Below are 14617 nucleotides of genomic sequence, written 5' to 3' on the forward strand. Positions count from 1 at the left end.
TGATTGTATATGAATATATACATTAATATTTAATAGCTATATATTAATTAATATACAGGAGTTTCATGATATAAGTGAGATTTAATTACCTTTATAATTAACTTTTATTAATAGTTAATTTTTATATTACATCATATGATAGATAATCGACCCGGACATGGGAATTATTCCACCAATCCATTCACTCACAAATTGCAAAGAATATGCCTATACACTAGGCTTAGCCAAAGAGACTCTCCATAGTCCATATTCACTGCTCCACTATCAACATTTTATTCCTCCATCATCAACATTTTATTCCTCTTTTTTGTTTATCATACTACTATAAATTTGCTCTAAGGCTACGTCCTTTGAGGCTGCAGTCGTTATAATTTTATTTTCTACCTAAGAAGTCTCGAACATCATGAAGTCTCCATCGAACTCCGGCAGGGGTCATTTGCAGCAAAAACCAGAGCACGAAATGGGAAAAAAGTTGGAGCAAAAATGTGAGAACTCAGAAGTATGTGGTACAGATTTTATTGAAAAACGAAGAAAAAGATATCGTGTAGAAGATCCCATGAGATTTATAATGTTCTTGAGTTCTTGGAACCACACTTGAATTCCTGTACCTACTAAAGTACATGATCAATTGTCAAAATATTCTATTTTGATTATCGAAGATTTGCAAGAACTGTTCTTAATTAGTTCCAAAATTATCTCCTTCAATAACAACTCTGACACTTCAAAAAAAAAAAAAAAAGATTGCAGTTCTATCTCAAGAATACAAGGTATCTGAATTAATAGTGCCTTTTTACTTCAACACGTTGTCTGTCTGATCACTAGCTTGGAATATTTTCTTGTATTTAGAGGGCTTAACTAAGTACCACCATATGTAACATGTCCGTAGTAATTTATGAAGAGTATTGGTCTCAGCCACCTCTTCGTATCCCAATTGTATTTGACATCATGATTTCAATAATATCCGGCTTCATGTCAGTATTACGGCGAAAATCATAATAGATGCGGAAGAAAAACAATTTATTACATGACAACCAAATTTTGACTAATTAAAAAAACAAAATTTTATATTACTATGTAGACTAACTCGCGAAATGAGTTTTGGAATTTTTCCTGATATATTTGAATCCTGTATTTGATATGGCATAAAGCAATAAACGTCTTAACAATCTTGGGACTTAATTTGCATACATCCCTCCAAAATCAAGCACTCCAAGCAGGATCCCTAGGACTAAAATAACACCCAGTCACATTGCCATTAAGCAGATTCAAAGCAGCTTTGGATTTCACACACCTTGGAGTTTTGTACTGATTTATCGACGCCCCACCCTGTGTGATGAACAAATCCATCAGTTTCTCAAAGGTGCCCCTCTTCACTACCCTGATCTCCAATGGTCCCACCGACTTATCGTTTGTCCTGCACCGGCGGTACACGTAGTCCAACCCCTCCTCCACGGCAATGCAGCATTCTTTCAGTACTTGGGCGTTCAGGCGGGGGGCTTCCGGGTGGAGCATGTCGTTGATCTCCCAGTAGATGACATAGTGTCCGGGGACGGAGGAGGTGTCCGCGGAGCTGGTGTATTCGAGGAGGAGCGTGTGGCGGGGCTCGAGTAGGTTTTTGGTTGCCACGGTTATGCTGCGGTGGAGGTCCTCCTCGTTGGTCTTGTCGTTGTCGATGCTGAGGACCACGTTGCGGCGGCAGATGAATCGGAAGGAGGGAGCTTTGTTGTGGAAGCCGGTGACTTGGAGGACGTCGCCTATGCGGTAACGGTTTAATCCTGCAAGAACTCACAAAGAATTGGTTGGTTATCAAGATTTCATGCCTTGCTTCTTTTTATAAGAACTTCAGATATAAGTTGATTATGAATTTCAGTAAAAAGAACCCATCCCATGCAAAATATAATGACCCTCAAACATCTAAAAAAACAAACAAATGTTAAAAATAAAAAAGATATAAATATCTTGGTCAAAATAAGTTATATTCTACAATTTTAATATAAAATTGTATTTAAATATCGTTTAGATAATGGTCAACTGCACTAACATGATTTGAAAACTAGGGGGAAAAAGAAAAGTGACCTGAAAATGTAGTGACGACGAGTTCATAGTAACACCCAAGTTTCACATTCACCAAGTCCACAAGCCTGCTTGGAGCCACCCTTATCTCGTCATCTTCTTCTTCTTCTTCGAACTCCACTGAAAACGTCCCATTTTCCCCTAATGGTATGAACTCGAAGTAACCCATATTTGGCAACAACGTGAAAGAGACCTCCCTATGATCGCACAATGGCCTCAAATTCACCCCGAAATAGCACTCCGACGACGCGTACATCGTACAGATCAACGGCAGCTTTTCATCGCTGTAGTATCTCAACGCCGGGACGTACTGGGACATCGATCCAGTCACCACCGCCTCGATGAACTTCGCGTTAGGCCACAGGCGACAGATTATCCCCTTCCACGACGCCGTCTCCCCGCATATCTGCTCAATCTCGTCTGCCAGGTCAGGATAGGGTCCATCCAAGACACCCGACATCGCGTACCTACACTCCCGATCGTCGATAGCGGAACCAAGTTTTCCGGCACGGATGTCGCGGCAGAAATCACGCCAGTGGTGTTCGAGGAAGGAAATGGCTCGGAGTAGTGCGGAGGCGAAGACCGCACCGAGGCGGAGGACTTCCCGGCGGTGTAGTAAGCCGGCCAGTAATTGGCAGTACATGCTTTGATCGCTGTCATAGCAGAGAATGGTGGCATTGGGGCTGGTGAAATCGTTGAAAATGTCATGAGGTCGGTTCTGGAAGTGGCGGCTCCGGTAGTAGCTGGTTAGCACGGTGCGAACCGGTAAGCCGCAGGGAGTTGAGGTCTCCGCTTTCACGAAGTAGAGGTACATGGCTTTTCCCTCATCCAACCCCAATACGTACCTGTTTCCAAAAGCATGCAGGCTAACTATAAGCTATCATGGTCAATTTTTAAAATATAACTCAATGACTAAACATTATTTCAAGGTAAATTTTATCCCATACATAAGTACTTGTAATATTCCTCTAATTAATCAAATTTCAGTCTTAATAATTTTTTACCATATTTCATCTAATTGTCGAATATTGCTGACAAATCTGACTGAAATTGAAATTCAAGCACGTTCTTCATGACAAGATGTACGGATGAATAATAACACAAGGGAAAACATAATAATCTTCTTAACTGATTGATTAAAGGCATGATGAGATTATACACAAAGGTCCGACGATCAAGGTCTCCGGCGATCGACGGCATCAACTTGGGTTCTCCCTCCGACGTACCCGAGCTGCAAATTTATTCATCAATTAATATACTAAAAACTACCAGTATTTTGGTTGGGGGGGTTAAACATACTCAACTCGTTAAATTATCGATGTATTTCCTCTCATTTTTTGCTTAAAAAACTTGCCTGCATAACAATTCTGTAATGGGTTGGCCAGTAATAAGACTTGAATTTTCTCCACTCGCAATCCTCACAATGTAAGGCCTAATATCGTTGTACGTAATAACGGGCACATTTTTCTTGAACTGGGATACAATCTTCTTCGACGAATCGCCGATATATTTATTCAGATACTCCGTATCCCCGTTTTGCTCCAATATTTTTTTCAATATTTCTTCTTGAACTTCATCTGCATTTGATGTTAGTCTTTCCAACTCCTTCAATGCTTCCTCACCTTTGTACTCCAATTTCTCTCCGTCCATTCCGATTAAATAAATAAAAAAGAACACGTTGAGAGGGTTTTTGAAGTATATAAATTAATGTTGGGAAGATTTTTCTAAACAATACACATTTTACGCTCAAAATGGTTCTGTTTCTTCTGAGGATTAATATATACATGCTGGTCTATATATAAAGAGTCATGGTATGGCATGTGACCCTGTAATCTGCACAGTGAATTCTTTTTGTGACATGATAGCTTTGGTTCCTCGACGTCAGGTATTATCGTATTATTCCACTGTACAAGGTGACACCATATATTATTGTCGGTTAAATATTTTGATACAAAATTGGATTGTTGATGTGTTCAGAAAACAAAAACTAACTTATTAAAATAAGACCAAACTTTGAGGATTGATCATGTCCACTTTCCATAATAATTATTGATTGGAGTATTGATTATTGTTTAATATAGCTTCTCATTACATAAATCAGTACATATATTTTTTGTTTCGTGCGGTTGCTTTTTTTGCGATTTTAGGTTTTTTTTAAAAAAAAATTCAGTTTTATTTCGATTTCTTTGTTCTTTTGTCAATTCTGATCCTTTTTTAGACGTGGCGCTAACATGATTCTCGATGAAAAATTACCAAAATTTGGAATATACATATATAACTAATAATGAAATTTAAAACTCAAGATGATCAACGAACATATAAGACTCAAGATGCAGTTTTCCTATATATAAATTCCATCCACATTGATTTATGTAATATTCTTCTTCTTTTTTTTTCCTTATTCCAAAGTGAACCTGACGCAAGAAAAAGCCATTATCTTTTTCACTATTTAATAAAGTGGCAAAGTTAAATACTTTAATTTTATTATAAAGTTGATTTGTTGTAAATGGATTTTTTCCTAACATATTGTATATGGGGATTCTTAGTGTTTTTCCACTGTTTTATCATTCTAGTCATTAAGGCAGACAGCACCTGATTCATGTTGACTCACTAATTATTAATGTGTCCTTTACTTGTAAATATGAATACATAATACGATTCAGAAATTGATATGGGTGCCTGTTTAAGAAAAACCTTTAATTTCTCATGTCAAATATTCAAATATATACTTTAACCATTTTTATGTTTAATTTTGTAAAAGTTGAATTCTTTCATTTATAAAGTCCATGGTGTGAAGGAATTGAAAATAAAATATGTTAAGGAAGTTGGAGTATCTATTTAAAGAATTAAATAACCTTAATCCTTTATACATTAATAAAAACAACGCCTAGAATATATAAAATAAAGGAAGATGTATCATTTAAATGGATTAGATGTGATTTGCATTTGCTATCATGTTTCACATTATTTTTTCACGATTCGTATTTTCAAGTTTTAAGCATCTAACACGACGATACAAGATAAAGGTGAGAAACGATGGATGTTACACTAGGAGAAATTTAGCGATTTCGCGTGCCCAACTGTGGAGCCATGTGTTGCTTCGCCCGGGCGACTTTTTTTTTTATATATTTTTTATACACAAAATTTTGTCATATTTTCCGGTAGCCCGGAACTCCATTTGTGAATATTAGCTCAATCATGGTTTAGAAAATTCTAATTTGGATAGAAAAGAAAACTTGGTTCCGCCAATTCGCGCGCCTCGTATGGATATAACATCTTCCCACCTAGGAGCTAGCATGTATAATCAAAATCAAGCGCATGTTTCTTACAAAATAACTCTTTTTTATTGCATAAACAAGTGCATATATGCATAGAAAAACAGACAAGGAATAAAATTTTGTTGGCTTTAAGTATCAGTTCTAGCAATCTAGCTCGTACGTACTTGGTGTGATTGACGTGTGAGCCACTTAAAACAGAATTGAAATTCTTTTCTCTGATTGCAACACTCGGCCTACATGCCCAACTACTTTTAATTTGTACAAACTTGTTGTAAAATATGCACCAGAAAAATTGTATTCTGGAGCAAGATATCTTTGCCTTTCCGTAGTGATCGATCATTTTCATGTTTACCTTTTACAAGTTTAGGTAATGTTATAACCCCGAAGATTGCTCCGAAGAACGCATATATTTTTTAAACAAACAAATATCATATCATGTTATAAAATAGATTATCAAACGCCGCTTACGGTTTGAAAGATTAGAGTTGGAAAAAAATGAAAGCATTACAAAACAATATAATGCCTTTGATTTAAAAACTAAGTTATTTGAAACAAAGATATTGAGGTTCACTTTCCTCTTGCTTTGCCCATTCAATGGGGGTTTATACTTTATCATTACCGTCCTCTTTTTGAAGAAACACGTTTTAATTGTAGTCATATATTTGCTTTTTAAATACAACGACATATTTTCACAAAACATACAAGAATATTACTTTATTTTTTTTCCTTATTTACATAATTTAAAGTTGCTTATTAATTAACATATTTCTAATATTTTAGTCAAATATTAATTTATTCATTAAATTAAACTCTCTATGCGTTTTTTTAATATTAAATTAAAAATATTATTTTTTTTTAGCATTAATCCTCCCATAAGAAGTATTTCGAATACTTCTTCATTCAAACAAACACCATTTATATATCTTTTTACATTTATAAGAGCATTATTACCTCAAAATATATTTATTGGCGATTTTCGATTAATCAAGAAATGTTTGAGAGAAATCTCTTATACTAGTTAATCCAACAAGAAAGCAAAAAAATCATATGTTCTTTTTTTTTCCCCAACAAATTAAAGAAAAGCATCTCCTTTTCATACGTGACTGCATGATCCATTGAGGTTGTTGCGCGCCGCATCCGCCACAAATATTCTTCCCTTTTTCAGTTGGTGGAATACAAGCTAGGCGCGCACATTCAATCGATGAGCATAATGTTTTTCGTGATAGAACATTATATGATAACATCTGAAAAAAAAATGAGGTATCGATCCCAAGTGTTAACAACGTAACTCTAAAAATCTATTCGAATCTTGAATTTTTTTTCGTCATGTTAAAAACATTGCGATTATCAAAAATACTATTACCTAATTTAAATTATATGTTTAATTTAGAATGTATAAAATGATTGGTTTTGCAATGCTTTAATTTGATATATAGTGCTGGACAACACGTATTGCCAAATGCTCTCATTTTTTTTTAACCTTGAGATAATTATAGGCAGACAGTGTTATTAGTGCATAAAGACATCTTCTTCTTTTTTTTTTCATAATGCATTTGCTTTCTCGTTTTCCATGTACCACATCGCGTGCCCTGCCCTAAATTATGTTGTTCTCCATTATACAATTCAGCTTTATATATTCTCCTTACAGAATGAAGCAAATTGTACTTCACACAAACTCCTTGCTTCGTTGTATCGACCTTATCCACTAAGGGAATTAAAAATATTATTACCTATCGTTATAATCTAATTCTGGCGAATCTTAATGAATCAATTAAAATTTGACAAACACTTGTGTGAGATTGTCTCACGGGTCGTATTTTATGAAACATATCTTTTATTTGGGTCATCCATGAAAAATTATTACTTTTCATGCTAAGAGTATTATTTTTTATTGTGAATATCGGTAGGGTTGGCCCGTCGCACAGATAAAGATTCGTGAGACCGTGTCACAAGAGACCTACTCGTAAAATTTTACATCAGTGTAAGTTTCCAACAAGTCGATTCGTAACTGGGGTTTTGAAATGCGTTTCTTAGAACATGTGTTTTTGTGATACTGATCTTGTTCCACATCTTAAAAATTAAAGATTTAAAATGAGTTTATAATTGCTTACAATGGACTTCTATAGCAACTTGGGTTAATCATTTTCGTAAAACGAAGAAGAATACGAAATAGTTGTTATAGGGATTCATTGTACAGTCACGCAGACGCGGACCCGAGCTTGGGGCGTGACAGTTTTTATTCATTAACCGTGTTTTTATTAAGATAACTCCGAATCGGACGAAAATAACTTGGAATCATCTCATCTTTGTAACCGTCAATCAATACCGCGACGAAAGATGTCGAAAAATAACGACAATATATTCCATCATCATTAAAAAACAAACAAACAAACAAAACAACACAAAAAGAGCATGAGGTGTCGAAGGTTTGGGCTGATTAATGAATTTTTCAGAAAACATTTTTCCGTATAAATGGGCGCAAATGAAGCCCATATTTTAAAATTGAGAGAAGATTTAACCCATCAAGGCCCGGTTTGGCTTATTTTTATAGAGAAATTTTAAAAACGTAATGTTCTAAAAAAACGCGAAATATCGAGATCGGGTATCAATTATTTAGTTGGAGCTGAAGTAAAAAAAAAAAGAAAAAAAGAAAGGGATAATTGATTTATTTCAAATTATGCATCATTAATAATTATTATATTGTATTATAAATCTACATATTCCATTCATGACATAATTTTTTTAAAAAAAAATGAGAATATCAAGCTAAGCACCACCTAATTTACTTGAAGATGTCAAAAGGTGATTTTAGTCTAAGATCAATATATATCAATTTATAAACCATAAAAAGAGGATGATATTGTATTATATTACATAATATATCGTTTTCCATGGTAGGTAATGAAAGATTGAGGGATCCAACTTATCGACACCAATGACGACGCGTTTGAATCGGTAAAGGATACCACCAACTGCCTGCTGTCATTTGCAATTTTCTAATATATAATATTGATTTATGTCATCGTCATCCCTCCTCCCATGTTTGTTCTATATCTTTTATTCTGATTTTAGGACAGAAGTTCGATTCATCTCATCAATATATTCTCGAATAAATAATGTGTTTTATTTTACTAGTTTGATTTATAAAATATTGTGTTAGGTCGAGAATAACTACGGATTCCAACGTCATAAAATAAAATCATTTTGTTTAATAGTATTCCTATGTCAAACTTTATGGTATCCAATTGTACATCAAGTTAAATAAAATTCTGTCTTGAGATCAATGCATTCAATATGAATTATTAAAGAATCTCTCTATTCTTCAATGGCCCAACACACACCTTATTGGCATACTTTAGAATTTAGGATCTCTAAAGCGAAATATATTACATATTGGTTTTCAGTTTTTAGTTTTTGGAATACGTTTTTTTTAAATAAAAATTAAATAAATATAAATAACAATTAAGTTAATAAAACAAGATTCATTTTCATAAACGATATTATATTTATTATCAATGATAATATAATTACAAAAAAAAAATCAAATTGATTTATTTACTACATGAATAATGATTATTTTATTTTAACAAAATAAAGTTTTATATATTTTATCACCAATAATAACTAATTAAAATATAATTTAAGAAAACTGAGAAAAATTAAAAGGCGACCCTATCATAATTAAAAAAAAGAAAAGAATAAAAAAGGAGACCTACGCTATTTGAAATGGAAGGGCAATTTGGTGAATCACTAGAATATTGGGGTCATTGTTTAACTGTAAAACTACTTAAAATGAGCTTCCACAGCTGCCAGATTATTCGGTTTTCCAAATTCCAAGTAATTTAACGAAGTAAAACTCTTTTGGAAGAAAAAATCAATGGCGCGATCTCCGCTTCTCCCCCTCCTCCTCTCCGCCGTGCTGGTGGTGGTGATCATTCTCCAATCCGCAGAAGCCGGCAGCGACTTCAGCTGGATACCCATGAGCAATCCTGACACCTGCAGAGGATCCATAGGTGAGTGCATGGCCGACGGTGGAGAGTTCGACATGGATTCCGAAGTCAACCGGCGCATATTAGCAACCACGAAGTACATCAGCTACGGCGCGCTTCAGGCGAACTCTGTCCCGTGCTCAAGGAGAGGCGCGTCGTACTACAACTGCCGCCCCGGTGCCCAAGCCAATCCGTATACTCGGTCGTGCACCGCCGCCACAAGGTGCAGGAGTTAAATGATTTCCATTTCTTTTTAAATGTACCATATATACACTACACCTGTATGTATGATAATTGATAACAGTATGATTGTGGGAATAATTGTGTTTGTTTGCATTTGAAAGATCTGATATACGTGTAATTGTGTTCATCGTTTGTTCCATCGATAGATTTGTTTCTTACAGAGCACATTCGACCAGAAAATTCAATGTTCATTATTATTGTTGTTATTTTGGTAATTTTATGTTTAAATTCCGTCGCACGATTGACAATTTGCTATGGAATTGCAAAATTCCAGAAGGCAGTAAACTGTTATTTGTATATTTTATACATATTCTGTGGATGGTGTTGATTTTTCTGTAGTGTCAAATCAATATGTCAAACGAATGAATTATGGCAAAATTTGTTTGATCAAGGTAGTAATAAGGTTACCATCTCTGTGCATCTCTCGGTTAAAATGTGGATTTAATAGGCCGGAAATGCTTCAGCAGCAATTTGTTTTTATCAAGTCTTGAATACTCTGGAACGAGCCTAACACTATCAATGCGCAACCCTTCCTAAAATTCCTATGGACATCAGCATAAGAATGAAACTTGGAAGAATGTTTCTATGCGGTCGGAAGAAACTTGGATTCATACGAATGAATGGGAGTCAAATATTTTTTAGCAAAATAATAATAATTCATTTTAGCTAAAATCTCAGTTTTTATCTAAAAAAATGAACATCGAGAAAAGTTCCGAAACAAAATCATACATAACATATCTTTTTCACAAAAATGAAATCGAAACAACCTAAACTTGAAGTTTTCAGCTAGCCTTCTTTTCAAGATTTGCTGCTGATCTATGTTTAGAATTAGCCATGTATGGATATTCAGGTGATGCCTTCCAGAGGCCTGCTAATAGAGTTAGGTGGGCACAGAGCAGCAACAAGGATGAGTAAACATTAGACGGGTAGATGTTCCAACAGAACTCAACTGCCACGAATAATATTAAACTGCAGAAAATAGTACTTTCCTGAATCAGTATCAAAAACATTAAAATTATGGAACAAGTTTGATGGCCAAGTTACCAACCGTAACCATGTGGGAAATGTTGTTCGCCACAATAAATATGGTAAGCTATAGAAATACCTGCATTACGAGAGAGCTCACACGTCAACATAGTTAGATCTAAAATTACGCCACTCTCAAAGCAAATATTAATAACACATAAGATCCACGTATGAAATTATGGAATCACTTGAGATCATTTATTCAAGGCAACTTATGGTGTGAAGCAAGCACACTAAGACTGGTTCTTCTACGGCCCTTAATCAATGTGCAGCCAATCTTCTTTCCTTGATATCATAACATGCCAAAATGTAAAGGAAAAAGAACTAGAGAACTTACCAAGAGTAGAACTGATAATGAAGAGACCGCGCACACACAATCCCAATGAAATTCCCAACGAACATAGTTGTTACAATATCTGCAGGAACAGTAATATCGCAGATGCGTATAAAGGTGTCAAAATGAACCGTAAAAGAGGGAATGAATTATTTAACTGGCTTAGCTATTGCTTACGTTCTGTTTTAAGAGCCATGACAGTCGAAGATTTATTGAATTGCTTGAGTGAAAAAGAACTCAAATAAGCAGTTCTAAGCTTCAGTTGAACAAGTCTAGAACGGATGAGAGAGGACAAACCTCCTTCGTGCCTGCACCAAATAAGGATAGCAAAGAAAAGAAAAAGAATCACAATTCAAAACGGTCAAAATACATACCGACACCAAGTTGAATACAACAAACTGGTCAGGTCTATTTGTCGGTCGTAATCTAGGTAAATATCAGTATAATCAGTCTCTTTCGGCTTAATGGAAATTTTCAGGAGATACCCCTGTGGACTATGGACTTTACAAACTTCTTTACCAGGGGTGTTCTAGTGATGCAGGAACCAGTTGTGTTGGTGATAACTCTATTAGCCATGACTAAGATAGCAAGTACAATGGATTCTAAATCAATTTAAACTCCAAGTGTTAAACCATGGCGTATTGCGTACCTACACCATCTATTGTGTGCAAAGATTGCAAGCAGAATGAGATGAGCAGCCAGTAGAAACAGCGCAAATCCTCTGCTAACAAAAATAGGTTCTGGAACAAACTTAAAATTAACAGACCTGTAAAATACAGATAAACATAGTCATGTCTTTCATAGTTACGAGATAGAGTGCAGACAATCATATAAACTTATGGTCTTCCAATTACACCGAGAGCAATTATCAATTTTTCATGAGGGACTCTAGTCAATCATCCGAAAAAAGCTAGGGTAAGGTTGTTGATAGAAACCAACGTGTGACAGGAATACTAACAGTTTTTCAGATCCCATGAGGCTATTTTCATATTAACATAATTGGAAAGCAAAACCACAATGATACCCATCAGCAGTTTGTTTAATTCTCTGTGCCCCCTACTCCTCATTTGACTAGGGGGAGGAAGACGGCAACTGTGGGAAACTACATCTCTGTTAAATGCTGGTTAATATAACCATGAATAGACAATTCGAAAATATATCACAACCGAAGCTTGAAAACTTAAAACATGCAAGTATCACATATGTAAGATTGTCATTGATAGAAATTTATGGGTCAATTGAAGTACCAAAAATGGATGAAGATGCGACCAAGATTGAAGGCTCTCGAGACGTATGCAATTGGATATGAAAAAATGAAAGGTAGTCCTAAGAGAATCTGCAGACCATCCACCAGAGGTGGTTGAAGTAAAAAATTAATCAGATAATCACTATCAAGTGGCTCGTCATTCAATTAATATTGACTTGTAACAAATAAAGTGAAGGGACAAAAATAAAAAATTTAAGAATTTCAAAAGGATGAATCAAGCATATGATATCCCACAAATATAGTACAAAAAAAAAATTCGACCTGACTAAAAGCCTTCAAGTTAGTTATTAAACAATTAACAGTTACTGAACTAAACAGAATTAAATAGCACGCACCTGCACCAGTGCCGCACCTGCTAAAGCAGATACCACCCCAAATATATCCATAGCCTGCAGTTCAAGATTTTCCAGGCAAGAGTTAAGAGTTTCCTTAGATGCGAACTCTCATACTGGTACTTCTTAAGAAATTTAAATCAAAAGGTAAGCACCTTCAGTAAGAGTACTAGTAAGGTAGGTGCATAAAGGAGCACATTCATCTTCACTGAGACAGCTCCACTGTTCTAACAGAAGGAATGTTTGCAACAGCTTTAGTTAAGAAATGACTAAGGTAACTGACAATACTCCCACGAAAAAAATACTGGCGAAAAAATAAGTTAAATTATCTATGCTACCTGAAAATAGTTAAACCAAGATGCCACTTTTGGCAAAGAAAAGAAACCAGTGCGGCATGGAGAAGTGTAGTGGCAAAACAGTCGTTGAACAATCGAAGCACAAATATGGAGTGTACTCTCTTAGACAGAAAAATCAAGCAAAAAGCCCACCAAGGAAGCTGCAAATAATTATGTGAAATCAACACCTGATATATTGCTTAAATTTTTCAGATCAGAATTAAGAGAATAACACCTGTACATGTGTCGTAAGGTACAAAGTACATGACTAGCTTAGACTATAGATAGCTTTAGTTCAGCATTCTTGAAAATTTGAAGATATAAACCATAAGTCCTCCAACCCCCACCAACAATCATCATAAAATCCATTCATGGATTCCATGCAGGAAAGTGCCTAAGATTAATCTATCTACTCTAAAATCAGACACATTTTTTCCAACTCCCATTCTCTTCAAAAATTGGTCACTAGTAAGAAACCGAAAAATCTAAATAGCTTAAACTCAAAGATTTCGGAGATTCCTAGTATGAAAATCTCTTTTAAATTCCCTTTTTTTTAGATTTTTCACTTCAACCAAAGAAAGATCAAATAACAAATTTTTGAATTTTATAACAAAAGTAGCATCCCGACAAATGTAGCAACTGAAATATCAAAATCAAGGAGAAATTTACTGTACCACTTTGGTCTTCAAATAAATGAACAAGACCAGTCCAAGATTCACAACATACAGAAAGCCAAATAAAATCTGCAATTACAAGATTGTATGAGATTCAAAACTAAAAGTTAAGCGCAACAACTGAAAGTGAATAAACAGGATAAACTAATCACCTAGTCTAACGAGTGGAATTTCTCACTCAACATAAAGACAACAAACTGAAAGGGCTGACTTGCCAATTCAGTACACTCCGGATCCACACAAACTTTAACTGAGCTTGTGCACTAACTCATCAAATGACAATCAGGAGAAATAATTGTTTGAATTCCCTAAATACAATTCAATACTCATACCAACCCGAAAAAGGCTGGTTTAAAAACAGACAATTTTATCAGTAGAAATAAAACAAGAAAGTGAAATATACCTGCGCAGGGTAAACTTCCCCTCCAGTAAGAAACTTAATAGCTGAGTATATGTAAAGAAATCCAGCAGGATACACCAGTGGTCCAGTATCCCCTTCCAGCTTGCTGTAATCTCTTTCTCCTCCAAGAAATCCGCTGACCTATCAGCATTAATTTGAAAAAAAAAATCGTAAGGTTTTCTTTTGCTTCCAAAGTTCAAAGTCCTAAAATAATATAAAAGTAATTTTTTTAACAAAAATGAAAGATCCTAGAAGAGTTAACCTGGGACATGTATGCGTCCCAATCAATCTTCGTGTCTGAAACCCATGTTGAACAAAAGTGTCAAAAACTGAAAAATATAATGTACGTAAATCAGAAAAGTGCCGAACTGTAGTTACATGGAACATAGGTGATGATGAGAAAAACGAGGATTGCATCGGCGATTAATAAGAACAAGGAGAACAGTATTTCAAAATTATTGAGGATCATTTGAGTGAAGGACTCCGTCTGTATCGCCGGCCTTTTCACGGCCGCGGTCGACCGGATTGTCGTGGCTTGTCTAGGCATAGGAGTAAAATGCCGGCACGTACTTGCAACCAGTTGCACGTTTAAACCGAAGCAACCGAGTGACAATAAAACGCTGCGTTTTATCCCACAATACGACTCATCGAGTCAACTTTCGGAAG

The 14617-nt window shown here is 35.2% G+C and overlaps 3 protein-coding genes across 3 annotated transcripts; 1 reads left to right on the plus strand and 2 right to left on the minus strand.

The window, feature by feature from the left end:
- Positions 1-334: 334 nt before the first annotated feature.
- LOC140967341 (putative indole-3-acetic acid-amido synthetase GH3.9) lies at positions 335-3855 on the minus strand. The gene is made up of 4 exons (XM_073427813.1): positions 3428-3855; positions 3203-3304; positions 2077-2918; positions 335-1775 (listed from the first exon to the last, which is right to left on the minus strand). The coding sequence occupies exons 1-4, from the start codon at positions 3721-3723 to the stop codon at positions 1201-1203; spliced, it is 1815 nt and encodes a 604-aa protein (XP_073283914.1). The 5' UTR covers positions 3724-3855; the 3' UTR covers positions 335-1200.
- A 5373-nt stretch (positions 3856-9228) lies between these two features.
- Positions 9229-9576, plus strand: LOC140967347 (rapid alkalinization factor-like). Its single transcript, XM_073427820.1, has one exon. The coding sequence runs from the start codon at positions 9229-9231 to the stop codon at positions 9574-9576; it is 348 nt and encodes a 115-aa protein (XP_073283921.1).
- A 606-nt stretch (positions 9577-10182) lies between these two features.
- LOC140967328 (dol-P-Man:Man(5)GlcNAc(2)-PP-Dol alpha-1,3-mannosyltransferase-like) lies at positions 10183-14617 on the minus strand. The gene is made up of 13 exons (XM_073427791.1): positions 14330-14617; positions 14214-14248; positions 13955-14092; positions 13552-13620; positions 12881-13038; positions 12698-12764; positions 12546-12599; positions 12191-12279; positions 11593-11709; positions 11121-11251; positions 10947-11025; positions 10632-10688; positions 10183-10552 (listed from the first exon to the last, which is right to left on the minus strand). The coding sequence occupies exons 1-13, from the start codon at positions 14496-14498 to the stop codon at positions 10366-10368; spliced, it is 1350 nt and encodes a 449-aa protein (XP_073283892.1). The 5' UTR covers positions 14499-14617; the 3' UTR covers positions 10183-10365.

Source organism: Primulina huaijiensis, unplaced genomic scaffold (genome assembly GCF_012295235.1).
Source record: "Primulina huaijiensis isolate GDHJ02 unplaced genomic scaffold, ASM1229523v2 scaffold24871, whole genome shotgun sequence".
Classification (NCBI taxonomy): domain Eukaryota; kingdom Viridiplantae; phylum Streptophyta; class Magnoliopsida; order Lamiales; family Gesneriaceae; genus Primulina; species Primulina huaijiensis.

Bases quoted from the DNA above. Each gene is read 5' to 3' on its own strand.
- LOC140967341 (XM_073427813.1), bottom strand. From the start codon at position 3,723: ATGGACGGAGAGAAATTGGAGTACAAAGGTGAGGAAGCATTGAAGGAG. The intron at 3,305-3,427 runs GCAAGTTTTTTA...ATAAATTTGCAG, and splicing joins ATTACAGAATTGTTATGCAG to CTCGGGTACGTCGGAGGGAG. The intron at 1,776-2,076 runs GTCACTTTTCTT...GAGTTCTTGCAG, and splicing joins CGTCGTCACTACATTTTCAG to GATTAAACCGTTACCGCATA.
- LOC140967347 (XM_073427820.1), top strand. From the start codon at position 9,229: ATGGCGCGATCTCCGCTTCTCCCCCTCCTCCTCTCCGCCGTGCTGGTG.
- LOC140967328 (XM_073427791.1), bottom strand. From the start codon at position 14,498: ATGCCTAGACAAGCCACGACAATCCGGTCGACCGCGGCCGTGAAAAGG. The intron at 13,039-13,551 runs GTACAGTAAATT...AATTATTTGCAG, and splicing joins TTTATTTGAAGACCAAAGTG to CTTCCTTGGTGGGCTTTTTG. The intron at 12,600-12,697 runs GTGCTTACCTTT...CTTGAACTGCAG, and splicing joins TACTAGTACTCTTACTGAAG to GCTATGGATATATTTGGGGT.